Source organism: Benincasa hispida, chromosome 10 (genome assembly GCF_009727055.1).
Source record: "Benincasa hispida cultivar B227 chromosome 10, ASM972705v1, whole genome shotgun sequence".
Classification (NCBI taxonomy): Eukaryota; Viridiplantae; Streptophyta; class Magnoliopsida; order Cucurbitales; family Cucurbitaceae; genus Benincasa; species Benincasa hispida.
The window spans coordinates 58,463,240-58,479,976 of record NC_052358.1 but is presented as its reverse complement, the minus strand read 5'-3'; the positions used below and the strand labels follow the sequence as shown (position 1 = coordinate 58,479,976).

At 37.7% G+C, this 16,737-nt stretch overlaps 1 protein-coding gene across 1 annotated transcript; it reads right to left on the bottom strand.

The window, feature by feature from the left end:
- Window positions 1-11,308: 11,308 nt before the first annotated feature.
- Window positions 11,309-12,143, bottom strand: LOC120087661 (protein MIZU-KUSSEI 1). Its single transcript, XM_039044508.1, has one exon. The coding sequence runs from the start codon at window positions 12,092-12,094 to the stop codon at window positions 11,309-11,311; it is 786 nt and encodes a 261-aa protein (XP_038900436.1). The 5' UTR covers window positions 12,095-12,143.
- Window positions 12,144-16,737: the final 4,594 nt, after the last annotated feature.

Below are 16,737 nucleotides of genomic sequence, written 5' to 3'. Positions count from 1 at the left end.
TTCTTAGACAGGAGGAAATCAGCAAGAGCACAACCCAGGCGCGAGCCATAAGCAAAGGAATGGACCGCCTACTTGTCTTTCAACAAACGCATCAACAACCCTTCAAATAGAGGTGGCCACGCAATCAAGTTTTGGAACTCCGCTGGAAAACCTATTGAAGGAGTACATAGCCCAAAACGATGCAATGCTGAAGAGCCAGGGTGTCATTCAAATCAGAACCTGGAAACTCCAGGTAGGGTAGATTGCAAAGCGAGATGAAAAAGCAGGTAGCAGGCCGTTCTACCCCAGCAATACAGAGATATTTGGGAATAATAACGGAGAAAGAGCAAGGTCCACGCAGTGAACGTTTGGAGTGGGAAGAGCCCTTACAGAAAGAAGATGAATCCAAGAAGCAATAGTCCTTCGAAAGAAACACATTACATGATACTAACGAATCAGGAAGAGGGAAATGCCAGAAAATACCAAGCCTTTCGAAAACTGGATCTCTTCTCTTTCTTTATTCTGGTTACAACCAGATTTTAATAGATCCAGAAGATCAAGAGAAGACCACGTTCACTTGTCCCTTTGGCACTTTCGCATTCAGACGCATGCCCTTTGGGCTATGCAACACACCAACGACATTTCAACGCTGTATGATGGCCATTTTCTCTGACATTCTGGAGAAGACCGTGGAAGTCTTCATGGACGACTTTTCAGTCTTTGGAGACTCATTCCAGTCATGTCTGGATAACTTAGAAGTCGTTCTCGCTAGGTGCGAGGAAATAAACTTAGTACTGAATTAGGAAAAATGTCACTTCATGGTGACAGAAGGAATTATTTTGGGGCATAAAGTATCCAAGGCTGGCTTGGAAGTGGATAGAGCTTGGATTGATGTAATAGCAAAACTTCCACCACCACCAAATGTCAAAACGTTAAGAAATTTTCTAGGACATGTCGGCTTCTATAAACGGTTCGTCAGAAGTTTTTCTCAGATTGCGTTACCTCTGAGCGCATTATTGGAGGCGAACCGACCCTATGTTTTTAACGAAGACTGCACTGACGCGTTCAAAACCTTGAAGTATGCGTTGACAACAGCCCATCTGGACGCATCATTTCATTCTTATGTGTGACGCAAGTAATGTCGCATTGGGAACTATGTTAGGGCAGAAGAGGGGAAACTTGATACATCCCATCTCTTACGCATCCAAAACATTAAACGACTCTCAGGAACACTATACAACTACTGAGAAAGAGATGTTGGCTGTAGTATTTGGTATTGAAAATTTTCGTTCTTACTTAATTAGTGCATCAGCCACTATATATACCGACCGCTCAGCCATCAAGTTTCTAATGAGCAAGAAGGACGCAAAGCCGAGACTGATAAGATGGGTTCTACTTCTACAGGAATTTAACATTGACATCCAAGATAGAAAGGGAATAGAAAATCAGGTGGCTGACGACCTATCCAGGCTTGAAAATCAAGAAATGCAAGTCCAGAAAAACGACATAAAGGACGCATTCCCCGATGAGAGCTTGTTTAGAATTGAAGGCAGGGAACCTTGGTATGCTGATATAGTTAATTACTTGACCACCAAGCAGTTCCCTAAAAACTTTAATTCCCAGCTGAAGAAACGGCTAGTCCATGACAGTAAGTTTTTTTCTGGGACGAACCGTTTCTATACAGACAAGGCCCTACTCTATACTACGTCGATGTGTCCCAGAGGAGAAGACACAACGCATCTTGGCCGAGTGTCATAATTCTCCTTATGGTGGGCATTTTGGTGGGCAAAGGACCACGATGAAAGTTCTTCAATGCGGTTACTTTTGGCCCACCATTTTTAAGGACGCATGAGAGTTTGTTCAAAATTGTGACCTCTGCCAATGCACAGGGAATATTTCTTCAAAGGACGCAATGTCCTTGAATAATATTCTTGAAGTGGAGTTGTTTGACGTTTAGGACATAGATTTTATGGGCCCATTCCCTCTGTCTTGTGGTCAGCAATATATCCTGTTGGCTGTAGACTATGTATCTAAGTGGGTAGAGGCAGTAGCCTGTGCCAGAAATGACACGTCTACTATATCTAAATTTCTTATCAGGAATATTTTCACACACTATGGAACGCCGAGAGCTCTAATAAGCGATGAAGGTACGCATTTTATCAATTGCATCGTTTCAAAATTACTTGCAAAATATAATGTCAGGCAGAAGATTGCTACCGCCTACCACCCTCAGACAAACGGTTAGGCAGAAATTTCAAATCGAGAAATCAAATCAATTCTGGAAAAAGTCGTCAGCACAACGTGGAAAGATTGGGCGCAGAGGCTGGATGAAGCACTCTGGGCCTACAGGACTACATACAAAACGCCTATAGGTATGTCTCCTTACTCACTTGTATTTGGTAAAGCATGTCATCTTCCTGTAGAGTTGGGGCATAAGGCATTTTGGATAGTAAAGAAGTTGATCATGAATCCGGATGCGACGGGCGTTCAACACAAGCTTCAGCTCAACGAGCTCGAAGAATGGCAAATGAACGCATATGAAAACAACAAGATCTACAAGGAAAAGATAAAGCGTTGGCACGACTAACGCATCAGCAAGAAGGTACTTGTTGTTGATAAAAAAGTTTTATTGTTCAACTCACTCTTGCGTCTGTTTCCAAGGAAATTGAAATCTAGATGGTCCGGGCCCTTCATAATTAAAATGATCTTTCCCTACGGTACTGTGGAACTAACGCGAGAAGATGGCACTGATGTGTTAAAAGTAAACGGCCAATGGGTTAAGCCGTACTTTAAAGACGAAGTGGAATGCCAAAAGTCGTCTCTTGCGCTACGCGAGACAAGTTGAAGCTCGCGTCGAGGCATCTCTGCGATTGTAACGCCACATCCTCCAGGGATGCCTCTCAACCTTATTATTTTGCATTCTGTATTTTAAGTTATGTTTGAATTTTTTAGTTTAGTTATTTGAAAGTTTTAAGTTGATTGTTTTGCCTTTACAAAATTAGAAAAGTGTATAATTAAAACTAAAACATTGGACACGTTAGACACAAGTCTAACGCAGGGGGCAGTTAAGGGACGCGTCTCGAAAACACAAAACACTCGAGTGTTTTGGCTAAACAAGGCGACCCTTCCACTTTGCATTAATTGCAGACGTTAGGCGCTGCCTGACGTCGGCCGCGATCATCCTCTCCCCCTACAAAAACCTCACTTGAACCAAACCGTTTCTTCTTCTCCTTCACTGCGCCTACGAACCTCCATTTCTTTAGAAACCACTAGAACCTCAGATTCACCAAACCTTCATTTTCCTTTCTCGTTCAGCATCTCTGGTGAACAATGTCGTCCGGCTCAAATTCTCAGAACCAAAGCTACAGCCTAGGCAATGATTTGCCGGTAAGTTCCTTCTCCTCCTCTTCATTTTCAAGTTCACCACCACTTATCCCTAGGAAATCAACCTCCGTCCCTACCCAATCGAAAGCCTCTTACGATGACGCTACCTCTACTCAGCGTCTGGCCGTCCCTACACCTTCTTCCACCTCCATGAAAGCTTTGGCCAAAAGCTCCAAGAAACCTGTAAACCCTTTCGGCCAAAACTTCTCTGCCTAGGGCTAAAACCCCACAAAAACCCAAGTCTGCCCCTAAACCAAGGGTAAAGACACCAGCCAAGACCAGGACGCGTCCGTCATCTATAGCCACATCCAAACCTTATAAAAAGCCTGCCCCACCACCATTTATCCCAAACATAACCTTGGTGGGTGCAACGCATGAACCTCTTCCTACATATACCCATACCGCACCATCTCCAGCGGTGCATCCACCTCCCCTTCTATCCATTGAACTCTTAGCCATAATTTACCCAGTGGAATCAGACACGTCTAACTAGCCATCACCTTCACCCATCCTAATATCCTCTCCAGGGACGCCTCACACCCCTGTTGGCACCTCGCCATTCACTCCACCCATCCCAGCCTCTGACAATCCTGTGTCAAAGCATAACCTTGAAGACTTGGCAGAGTTAGCAAGACGTGATGAAGAAGAAGTATTTGGAGTTATTCTAGCATCGCTCAACCAAAAGCAAGAAGCAACTCAAGTGATGCGTTCAGATCCACCAAACGCATCACTCGAGTTGGATGAAACATAAAGATATGCAGCGATGCTAAAGAAGAGATGGAAAATGAAGAAAGGGAAGAGAATGAAAAAAGAGAAGAAGAAAGTAGAGAAAGGAGAGTTGGCCCTGATGCGTCGTAGCCACGCCCATCTGACACGGATGAAGGGGCTTATAAAATCAAATAGAGTATCAAGGAAGAGAACGTTGATACTGGAGGAAGAAGAAGAAGAAGAGTTGCACCCAGACCTGAGGGTGCAACGCGTAAAAAAGGGCACAACGCATTGGAAAATAAATTGGAAGAATATGCGCCCGCGAGACAAGGTGAAGGAAAACCAATCTCCAAAGGAGTTGGAGAATGAGTTAAGAGAGTTGGCTAAAGAGGCAAGAGAACACGGCAGGGAAACGCAAGGTAACGGAGCGGTTACCTATGAGAACCATGGAAGGAAGCGTCAGTTTAATGACATATTAGTAGAAAAAGGCTTCTTCCTGAATGCCACCCATTGCTAGTCTATATCATAGAAACCATCAACGCACTAGGGTGGAATCAATTCTACGTGGGCACCGATCGCATCTGGCCCAACCTTGTCTGCCGTTCTACACAGCGAATCGACATGGAAAAGAACATTGCCTTCGTGGAAGGGGTGTTAGTGTACTTCTCGGCAGACAAGATAAATGAAGTGTTCAACTTGAATAGTAATCCTCGCAGAAGGAAACCACATATTAGAGCAACCAACGCCTGGTCAATTGGAAGATGCGTTGAAGATAGTGGCTAAACCTGGAAGTAAATGGCAGACATCAAGGAATGGATCAAAGATGCTGTTCCAGGAATCTGAACCCAGACGCTAACATGTGGTATTATTTAATCAAACGCAGCATCATGCCTACAACGCATGATGAAACATTATCCAGAGAACACGTCCTGGCCACTTACTGCATAATACAATGCATCCCGTTGGATATTGGGAGGATTATACGAAACCCGATCAAGACCATCAAGAGCAAGTCTCGAGGGCAACTATATATTTCTGGCTGATTTGCGCGTTATGCGAACACGGGGGCATCCCTCTGGGGGATGATTATGAAGAAGTCGATGGTCTGATAGACATCAAGGCAGTAAGGCATATTCTTCGAGGATCACAGCATCAACCAACCTTACCTACCAAAGAAGTGGCACGTAGACCTCAACCAACAAAATGCACCCCTAAGAAAAGACGCGTCATGGTAGTTGAACACAGCGATGAAGCTTTAGAGAATGAAGAATGTGAAGCTGAGCCAGAAGCTTTGGCTGAAGAAGCACAACCTGCACTTGAATTTTTCCTTGACTCACCAATAGCCCAGCTAAAAGGGAGTCCTGAGTAGATTCATCAAGAACCCATATTCATAGATCAGGACCTTCCTCACTCCATTCCTTCGCCCCAATAAAGTCCAATCCAAAATTTTGTGCCACCTTCAGTGATCTTTGAGCCAACTTGGTTAGGGTCCAGTAACGCAGTAGCATTTGAAGACTTAGTTGGACGAGAAGAACCAGTACCCCAACACAGCATAGACTTGGAGGAGTGGTTTTTCCTAAATAAATGTGAAAGATGTATTATTTACACTAACATGCTATGCTTATGCAAGACAATACAAAAGAGTTGAGTGGAAAATGAAGGTTCATGTGAAAATGGAATTTAAGTAGGTGGACGCGTCGGTTAAAGATAATTGCATACAACTGATGTAGTGTGGATGAAATAGGATGGGTTGCTTATCTTTCTGTTCGTGCGTTAGACATCATTCAACACTTCTCAATGCGAAAAACATACAAGCCTATCTCTAGGGTGCATGCGTCTAACCTAGAATGCAAGAAACACTAGTAAGTCTATCTCTAGCTGTACTAGGTGTTCTACTTAATGTGGTTTAGCTATTCTTTCGAACAACTAAGTAAAGAAGCTTTCACCAAGTTGTCAAGTTGGTTTAGGCGTTGAAACAGAATTATGCATGAAGTACTAATGCTTTCAACATAAACAGAAGATGAACAATAGAAAAAGTGATGATCAAATATATGAATTTTTTAAAGGATCAATGAGTCTTTACAAAGAACTATATTCAATCAAAATGAAATGAAAATGATAATAAGAGAGAGACTGAGTCAAGCCAAAGAATACAATCTCTTGTAGTTCTTTGGCTCGATCTTGTTGTATACAATCACTTTAAAGAGCTGAGGACAGAGTATCTTTCTCAAGAATAACTTTCTCCACTCCCTGGTCGGCAATGGTGGTGGTTCTCAGCTCCTTCGATCATCTTACACCTCGGCACAGCTTGTACAAACTAAAACTAAGTCTAAAAATTTACAGAGAGTATGGAGCTTCTAATTGTCTGGAACTCTTAATTCTTGACGGTCTTCAAGTATTTATAGGCGCTGGTCTCGTCCACTTGGAGGATGGGCTGCATTTAAATCCATGCCCTGGTCAGCATTAAATTCCATGTCCTGGTTGGCCGCCTGACCTCTGAAAGCTTTTCAGACGCCGCCTGTTGCAGGTGCCCATGCTTGCAAGTGGTGATGTGACACAATCAGCCCGAAGTAACGAATCTTCTATGTGTTGAATTCCCTCTGACGCATGGCTCATGCGTTAGCGCGTTTCTTGCGGCACTTGTCTAATGCGTTATTGTCAGTTTTTGAATTGAAATCCTGCAAAGTAGTGCGTTAACGCCGCGATTTTTAGTGATAAACTTCTTTTACATGAAATTTCTATTGTTTAAGTAAATCCATGCGTTTCTATGAAAAATGTGGAGATTTTATCATTAAAAACCCTAATTGTTCTAATTTAAGAGCAAGGATAATTTTTATTTTTACAAGTTATCAACCACCCTCAAATTTGAACAATGCTTGTCCTCAAGCATTCTAAAATAATTCTTCGCTATCTCCTCTGCCTTAAATGTGCAAATTTCACCTCTCATCATATTCGTCTCAAAGCTGAAATAAGAGTTGGGAAAATATAACTTAGATTGACGCTTTTCTTAAAAGGACTAATATTTAGTTTCCGATGCGGCAGGCTTCTCATCGCAACTCCTTTCATTTCTCAAAACATTTCAATCTTTTCTCAACCAGCAATGCGTTAGATGCTATTTCTTTTGAAAAACAAATGTTGGATAAAAAGTGATTGTGTACTTGTTTACCCATGCATTTCTCTAGGTATCCCACTTTCGTTTTGGCTTGCCCCCATGGGTGTCATACGAGCATCCAAGTACGGGTGAGAACCCTTTACAACTAAACTCATATCTAATAATCATTCCTTTTTCAAAGTATAATGTTTTTTTTTTAGACTAGATAGAGGAGTTTTATGGGACGCGTTGGTCTAGGATACTTAACTTCATTTTGGCTTACCCCCACGGGTGTTATGCGGGCATCCAACTACGGCTAAGTGCCTGTTCTAATTAAGCTCATGTCATTTGAAATTTCTTTCTTTTGAAGTAATGACAGAGGAGCTGCATTCAAAATTCTTCTTATTTTGTTTCCCTTTTTCTTTATGATGTATACATTGATGCGTCTACGCTCGGATTTCCTTCATCCCTAAATTTGGAGATGAGTTATATCCTCATTGCTAAAAGAGAAACAAAGTTTTAAAAAGCTTTGAGAAATTGAAAGGAGTTTAAGACTTCAAGCTTGCATGCGTTAGAAAGTAAACTTAATCTTTTTAAGATAAGTTCAAGCCTTGTCTATTTTCCCAACGCATATCTTATGCTTATGAGTTCATATAGTTGATATCATTGAGGTTAAGTTAAGCACAAGACTTAGAAAATAATCAAAGAACAAAAATAAAGTATACTAAGGACAAACGCATAATCTATGTTAGTAAAAACTGAATCCCTGTGATCGACCCTAGACTTGCCAGGAACCTAGATTGGATTTATACTTGGGTTTAACCAAGGAAAACTTGAACGTTATTATAAGGAGCTGTGTGTCTTCTGTGCATAATACTAACGCCCCAATGCGTTGCATTCATTTAAACGCATCAAGGCAGAATACAGCACTTAGACTTTATTCTTCCAATCTGTTTTACTCTATACACTCCTAAAGCATCTCACGATAGCAAGTGAACACTAACACATGATATTGCAGGATTTCAACAAAGATTCTAAGTGTCGCAGGCAAGAAAGATTCATTGATTAGGTTGTTCGTGTCAAATCACCACTTACAAGCATGGGCATCTGCAGCTGGCGGCGTCTGAAAAGCATCTGAGTGTCAGGCGGCTGACTAGGGTATGAAATTTAATGCTGCCCAATCATCAAGTTGGAGAAGACCAACGCCTATAAATAGAAGAAATCCCACCAGATGAAGAGATCTGAGCTCATTGTATAATTCTAAAATTTGAGACTTTAGAGCTGTGTTGTGGACGAAAAGAACACGAGAGGGAAGAGAACCACCACCACCGCCGATCAAGGAGTGGGGAAAGCTGGGCTCGAGAGAGAATTTTCTTCCATTTCTTCTACAAGTGGTTGTACACGAATTAGAATTAAGCTAAAGAGGACAAGAGATTGTACTTTGCGGCTTGACTCCTTCATTTCATCTGACTTATCATTTTCATCATCTCATTTCTTAGTTATTTTTGACATTTGACAAGAGATTGTACTCCACAGCTTGACTCTACAGATTCAGCATGGCGCCAAAAACTTGTTCGTCCGCCATTTGTTGTTGTCTAGTTTGCTGTTTGAGTAGTTGTTGCCTTAACCTGTGGCGACAATTAGATCACTTTCTTCGTTGGAAGGTCCTTTCAACTTGAGGTCGTATACGAGTTCAGGAGTGCTTTCCCTGCTCATAAACGTTTACAAGCTTCGGCTTAGCTCGTAATACTCCCTCAACTGTAGTTTTCCTATAAAAGATACAAACAAAATTTCTAGTTAGTTTTGTTGTTGAATCCCTGACAACGGCGCTAAAAACTTGTTCGTTGAATTTGTGATGTGAGCTTAGGAGTGTATTGTATAAAGTAATTGGAAAAATGTGTAAATGTGAATGATGCGTTGATGCGTTTGTGATGCGTTAGTGATGTGCAATAGGATGCATGACACTCTGTAGGCATTCAAGTTTTCTTGAATCAAATCCAAGTATAAATCTAACTCAGGTTCCTAGTAAGTCCAGGGTCAAACTCAGGGATTCAGATTAAAGCTAACACAGACCTCGCGTTGTAGCTGTTATAGAAATATCCTAAGTGAATACAGAAATGAGTTATTTACACTAAGCTGTTGTGTGTGTGCAAGAGGATACAAAAGGGACAAGTAGAAAATAAGGGGTTGTGTGAAAATGGAGTTTAATGTAGGGGATATGCATCGATCTAAGTTAGATGTACATAAATAAGAATATGATGCAAATGAGATGACTTTCTTATCTCCATTTATGCGTTAGACTTCTATTCGGCACTTCTCAATGCGAATGTCATACAATACCCTATCTCTAGGATGTATGCGTTAGTCATAGGATGCAATAAAACACTAGTGCGTCTATCTCTAGATGTACCAAGCGTTTCTAACTTAATGCTGGCTTGCTTATTCTCTCGAATAATTCAAGCTAAAGCGGATTTTACCAAGTGATTTAGTTGGCTTAAGCATTTAGAATTGGATTTTAGATGCATCTAACATAAAGTAAGAAATAAACAGTGGCGAAGTGAGATAGATCAAATATGTAAATTTATAAAGAAACTGATCGACTTTACAAAACCAATACTCAATCAAATGAGATGATGAAAATGATAAGTCAGATGAAATGAAAGATGTCAAGCCGCAGAGTACAATCTTGTGTCCACTTTGAATTTAGATTTAAATATTAAAAAAATCAATCAAAAAACAAAATCCACCAAATTCATGGATCAAGCACCGCGGGCGTAAGTTGCAACAAAAAAAAAAACACGAAATCCATCGACTCTACGGATGATGCACCCACCGTTGGCCTCAACAAAAACCGTTGAAACTTATAGCCGGCAACACCTGCAATGTCGAGAACGTCCGACTGCACTTCTGCCGGCGAGACCAGCAACGCTTTGTTCGCAACTTCATGTCGTAGTTCTCGTATGCTGCCGGTGTGAACGGATTCCATGCGCAACAAGGGTTTTAGCCCCCTCTTTTTCTAATTAATTTATTTAAATCTTTTAATAATCTTTAATTATTTAACCAAAACCAAAATTGAATCAAAATCTCACTAGAAAACAAACTTAAACCAACAATTTAACAAAAAAAATTCACTCTCTGATACCCTTGTTAGCATAAATATTTAAAATAGATTTAACTTTGGGATCATGTCAAATTGTAAAGAATAATAACATATCAGATTTCATTGAGAAACTAATGATAACTTCAAGATGATGATAGATGACTAGTCATCCTCAACTAAAACTCCGAATGCCCTTGGGATCTCTCCCGATGGGATTCAAGAAAGATTGAGTGATTATTGTTTTGGTATATTGGGATATAGCCCTAACTCTCTTTATATACTAGTTCAATTGGAGTTACAATTAGACCCTAATTAACTAGAATAAGCTTTTACCCAAAGTCCACACTCAATTAATTAGGAATCTAAGGCCTTAATTAATTAGATCAAATAATAGGGTCTAATCTAATAAAATAACCCAATATAATAAATTATTAATCCACCTAGCCCAAACTTTAATTAAATATATTATTATTTAAATATGTCTAACACCATATACAACCTAGCTAAATATAATATCAAACCCATATAGGGATAAAAGCTTAGTATGAATCTCTTCAAAGCAGAAGAAGGAGAAGAAGAACAGAATAACAGAAGAGAAGAAGAGAAGAAAAAAGGGTGGGGGTGTTGGGGGAAGGAAAGCTTAATATGAAAAAAGTGCAAAATCTGTTATCGATTTTTTCATAAAAAATCTGACCTCACCTTAAGTTACAATTAAATTAAAAAAGTGCCTATCTCATAACAAAATTTCACTCAAATAGCACTAAACAAATTTTCAAAAATAATCTAAAACTCAATAAATTATAAATCATCCAATCATCTAAATTTTGAAAGAGATAACTAGAAAAAAAGAAAAAAATCGAATCAACAAATTCGTGAAGAAAAAAAAACAAAAAGAAGATAATTTTGAAAAAAGTTCTCTTTTTTAAAGGAAAAAAAAGACGAAATATTATGAAATTTATGATCTCATTTGCGACATCAGTAATACGACCATAAAGAGTCAATTAATTTGTAGGAACCAATATTGATTTCATTCCACGATATGTGTTTTAAATTCTTACAAAAAAAATACTAAGCTCCGGCCCATTATTCTCCTCTGGACTCAACATATAAAAAGTCTCTGAATCCCTGGACCCCACCACTCGTTCAAAGTGGGCCCTCATGTATGCCAGCTCACCATCGGGGCCCTCCACGTCAGAGTTTCCCGGCAAGACTCCGGCACCCATTGACACCGGTCGGAGAAGCTCCATGACTTTGAGATCTTCATCGGAGGCTTCCCTTTTAACACCATACCCAGTTTTTTTACCATTACAAAACATGGTCCATAACGGCTCGTCCATGAGCTTCGTCTTGTCGGCCTTATCGGCTCGCTTCTCGCACTCGAGAGCGATCCTAACCATCCCTGAGCTCATCTCCTTTTGCAACACGTTTGTTTGCATGGCTAACTCAATCACAATGCTAGGAAAACTTCTTGGAGTCTCTTGCATTGATAGACTCACGCGCCCTTTTCTGTACCCGAAGAGCGTTCCAGTCACACTTCTCCCCGACGGTGTTCGGAGCGTGTCTGATAGCCCTGACGGGAGCGATGGGATTTTGCATGCTGGTGTTATGATTGGGAAGGATCGAAATACTGACCGAAAGACTCGAAAGACCTTGGTTTTGTTTTTCTTTCGTTTGGATGGGGGAACAAGAGAAGAGGAAGACGAGGACGAAGATGATTGTGGTGGTGGCGGTGGAGGTGGCGGTGGAGTTGAAGATTCTGGTGGTGGATCTGGGGAACTCGTGGCGGCGGCGGCGACGACAAGGGCGGTGGGGGTGGATTTTGGGTCTCCCATCAACCGACGGTAATGAAGCAATAATGATGGAAGCAGGAGAGGGTGTGAGAGAGAGAGGGTGGGAATGGCCGTTATAGTTAGTTATTGGCATGTGTTTTAGAAAAGGTCTAGCCTCCTTAACTATTGGTAAGGTCAAATTCTTGCTTTCTCTACAAAAAATAGAAAATTTCTTCCACTTTTTTCTCTATTTTATGTTATATGTGTAACGAAGATTGATTTTGTTTTCATTTATTTGAGTGTAATTTGGTCATTTGAGTTGGATGTAACTAATTGATTAAAATAAGTATCTATATTTATAAATTTTGCTATTTATATATTTACAAACACTCAATTGGCTATCGGAGATAAACTTTCTCTTTCTGTTTTTCATCTTTAATTATTTATTAATTCTATTTATTATTCTAAAAGTTCATTCAAATAATGTGATAATGCTTCAATTTCATATGGATAAATTTGTTACATTTGCACTCTTTCACAAACATACTCTATTACCCTCATTTCAATACGAAAACTAATTGAAATTAACAGTAATCAACCTTTATAAATTTGCCAATTAAATTTGTAAAAAAAATAAAAAAATAACAACAATCGTGATAATGATAATAGTAATAATAACTCTTCATCATATCTATAAAAAATGGTAAATTTATTGAATTAATTATTTATAATTTTTATTTGTGAGAATTATCCAATTTTAAAAAAATTCAAGTATGATGTTTGAAAAATAAAGTATTTATCGTCACATGCCATACTATTTTGAGTGAATTTAAGTAAAAACGGGTTGTCAAACATATGCGAAAACATGATTTGTACAAAAAGAAGTAGGTAAATGTCGAAGAAATCCATCACCTTTCCTCTAGAAAAAGCTTTTAAGTTGTGCATTTTCGTTTACTCTTGTAGTTGTTACACCGTTCTATTCCAACTCTATTAAAATTCCTTCACTCGAAAGGAGGACTTATTGTCCTTGAAAGAGGTTTAGCAAATAGAAAAGGCAGCTAGCTTTTAGTTTTCTATTTAGAATCTTTACATTATGTTCTAAAGTTAAAGTTGTAATTCCATTTTTTCTTTATCACTCAAGTGTATGAACATGCACATGCTTTTCTTGTTTAATAAAATCACAATAAACCTAATTTTTAAGGTTAAATAACTCATTTAAGAGGGAGTTTTCGATATTCACCTCTAACTTGAGGGGATATTGGCTATTGGGATATTTGTTGTATTAGTTATAATATATGTATTTGTTCAAGTTTGTTTGCTTTTAGGGATATTCATGGGTTGGGTTGGGTTAGTTTGAAACTCTATTTAGACCAACTCAATTGTTCAGATTATAAATTTCTCCAATTCAAATAACCTTTATTAAATAATAACTCAATCTAACCCACCAACCTAACCATGAAACATTTGGGTTGGGTTCGCTTGGGTTATCCAAATCATTCTTTAATTTTTTTTTCTAAAAATAAGTAAAATATTAATATGTATTATTTAGTTATTTTCATATATTGAATTAATGTTAACAACTTAATTTCAGTTTAGATTATATAAGTTTTCTTTCAAAAGTGCTAAAAAATTATTTTTAGGATTTGTTGGAGAATAAACTAAAAAAATATATGAAATTAAATAAAATTAAAATTAATGTTGTATCTATAATTGTATCATAAGTAAAAAAAACATATATATTTTCTTCTAATTATTAAACTCGGGTTGGTTTAGGTTATTTTAGATAAATCCATGAACCCATTCGACCCATAAAATTTTCATTTATTTCAATCCGATTGGAGTTAGATTGATCAAGTTTTCAGGTAATCGGATTTTTTGAACACCTATATTAGTTGTTATTCAAGTTTGTTACTCATGCAAATTTCTTATTTATATATGTTATTGACGTGTTATTATTTTCTTTTATATACTTTGTTATGCATCTAGTTTCTAGCATGTTGTGAGGCTTAAAGCCCTCAAAGTGTCTTTCCTTTTCAGATTTTATATTATTCTTTCCATTTTTGGTGGCTGATTTTTTATTCTTGTTGTTTATGTCCCTTGCCTTATGTGATCAAATGTATATTTTTTGTTCTTGTTTGTGTGGGTTACCTTGGTGAGTCACATTGTGTTATTTTTCGAAAAGAAGTCTGTGACACCATAGAAAACTTGATCTTTGTCCGTCTGCAAGTCTGCTGGTGTGATCTTATGGTGGTGATAGTTTGTTGAAGATATTCGATTCGGAAAGACTCTCACGTCACTCCTTATAGTATAAGGGTTGTAGTTGAAGATTTTTTCAATCGTTGAATGAAAAGAAAAATAAACAAAATATTGATCATTAATCCAAAACCCAAATAGTCAGATGACTCTTCTGGTTTTTTGCGTATATGAGTTTGTTCAATACATCAATGTTGGGAACACTTCGTCGGGAGATTAATGAGCAATTCGAAATAATGAACTCTTGATGCTGGTAGCCACCCTGTTAGGAGTTTAACTAACTCCTAACACCATATGTACAACGCCGAAGTTAGTTAAATTCCTAATGGGGTGGCTACCAGTGTCGGTAGTAAGTCTCCTGACAAGAATTCCCGACTATACTCCCAATGATGTCAACGACAACAGGAGATCATCTCCTGACGTGTTTTTGGCTATTTTCTGACTATGCTAGGCATCAGGAGAGTACTTTTTTTTTTGTAGTGCGCACAAAGATATCAAATTTAGGGGAATCTAAATCTAACAGTTCTGTTGAGAAGTGTCAAGTTTAAGGGGAGCTTAAACAGTTCGTTCGAAGAAAGCTATTAGTGTATCAAGATAGCTTGTCCATCAAATAAGTAGTAATCACTCGTCTATTCTAGTGGAACCTTTTCATTTAGGCACAAGTACCTTCCAGACGTAGTTGTGGTTACATAGAATTGGGTTACCGAAACTCTCTATGTTCATTGTCTCTAATCTCTTTCTTTCGTTAATCTTGTTTTAACACACGTTTATAGCTTTATGTTCAACTTGTGATCAATAGAAGCGATAAGAGTCTCTCTTTTTCAATATAGATAAACTTTACTTCAATATTCAATTTGGAGTTTTGCTCCTCGATATGAAATATGATTGTGTTTTCAATTTTGCACGTGTAGCAAGTAGACGAAGACATCCACCTAGAAAGGTGCAAGTTAAAGTTCTTGAGCTTCAAAGATTGTTGAAGGACTGAGTTTGATTCAACTTAGATACATATTGTTCTTGCATTGTGGAATATGGTTTCCGTTATTCATCGGGGGGCCAAACAATACATGTAAAAATAAAACATCTCCAACGGTTCATTTAACCCACCCCAAATGGGATGGAGAATTCTCAATTATATGCTGAATGAGAGAGGGTAAGTCGGGAGAAATTTCTCCATGTTGTTTGACACAGGGACAATGACATGGATTATATTTTTCGACCCATCCTAGTCCACTCTAATTTGTTCATCATTACACTCCCCTGGATCACATTACCCCAAACCCATATCCCATAACTTCATAATCAACCATTCCAAAAGTTTTTCACACCAGAAAATTTCTTTATCATTTTGTCAAAATTTTCATCCAGCCTGCGTTTCCCATTCCACATCTATAAATTTTTGTTCATTCAACTTTGTTTACTATCATACTACTATTTGAATTTATCAATGGAGTAATTTGTATGTTTTTAAAATCTTATTCGGTTGTGAATTAATTAAAAACGGCTCAGAATAGTAAATTACAAAATATAGAAAACTTCCTGTCTCCATCATCGCAAAATTAAATGAAAAATTTCACGAAGATGAAGATCGAAATAGGAGACGGGGATAAACCCATCTCAGTCCTACTGCGTGGACATCTCTATCTCCAATCCAACATATTACGGAAAAAGACAAGATTACTTATGCATAGGAAAGCGAGTTTCAAAAAATTGGGCAAACAAGTTTCTATTTGGTAGCTTACCCGTGTTTGGTTTGAAAGCCCCAGGGCATTTCTAGTTGGATGTGATTCAACCTTTGTCCTTCTATTCTTATAACACAAAAATATATACACACGTACACGGACACATACATATTTATATAATTATTTTTTAATTAAATAATAATTAGAGTAAACATGGTAATATTTTTTATTAAAACTAAAACCAAACTGGCTCTTTTTCAAAAAAAAAAAAAAAAAAAAAAAAAAAAAAAAATCTAAAATGGCTTAAATTATCAGTTTAGTACAAACTTTAAAGCTTGTGTTGTAATATTCCAAAAGAAAAAAGAGCATATGTGATTAAAGATATTTTTTTTTTCTAAACAAATGTACTCTAAGTTGTGTTTGATTTAATTTTTCCAACATTTAATTTTAAAAAAAATATTTAAAAAAAATTAAAATATTTGACAACTATTCAAAATAGATTTTGAAACTGTATTTTAAATCATTTTTCAAAAAGAATTTACACAAAAATGACATTTTTGGAAAATCCAATCCAAACAAACATTTAATAAATTTAGAGAAATTCAAAATTATTAAAAAATATTTTAAATATTAGAAAATATCATAGTTTATCAATGATAAATATTGATGAACATCTATCAATAGTATATGATAGTAGTTGTGTCAATTAATTATCACAAATAGACGGTAACATTTTACTATATTTATAAGTATTTTTTATTCAATTTTCGAAAA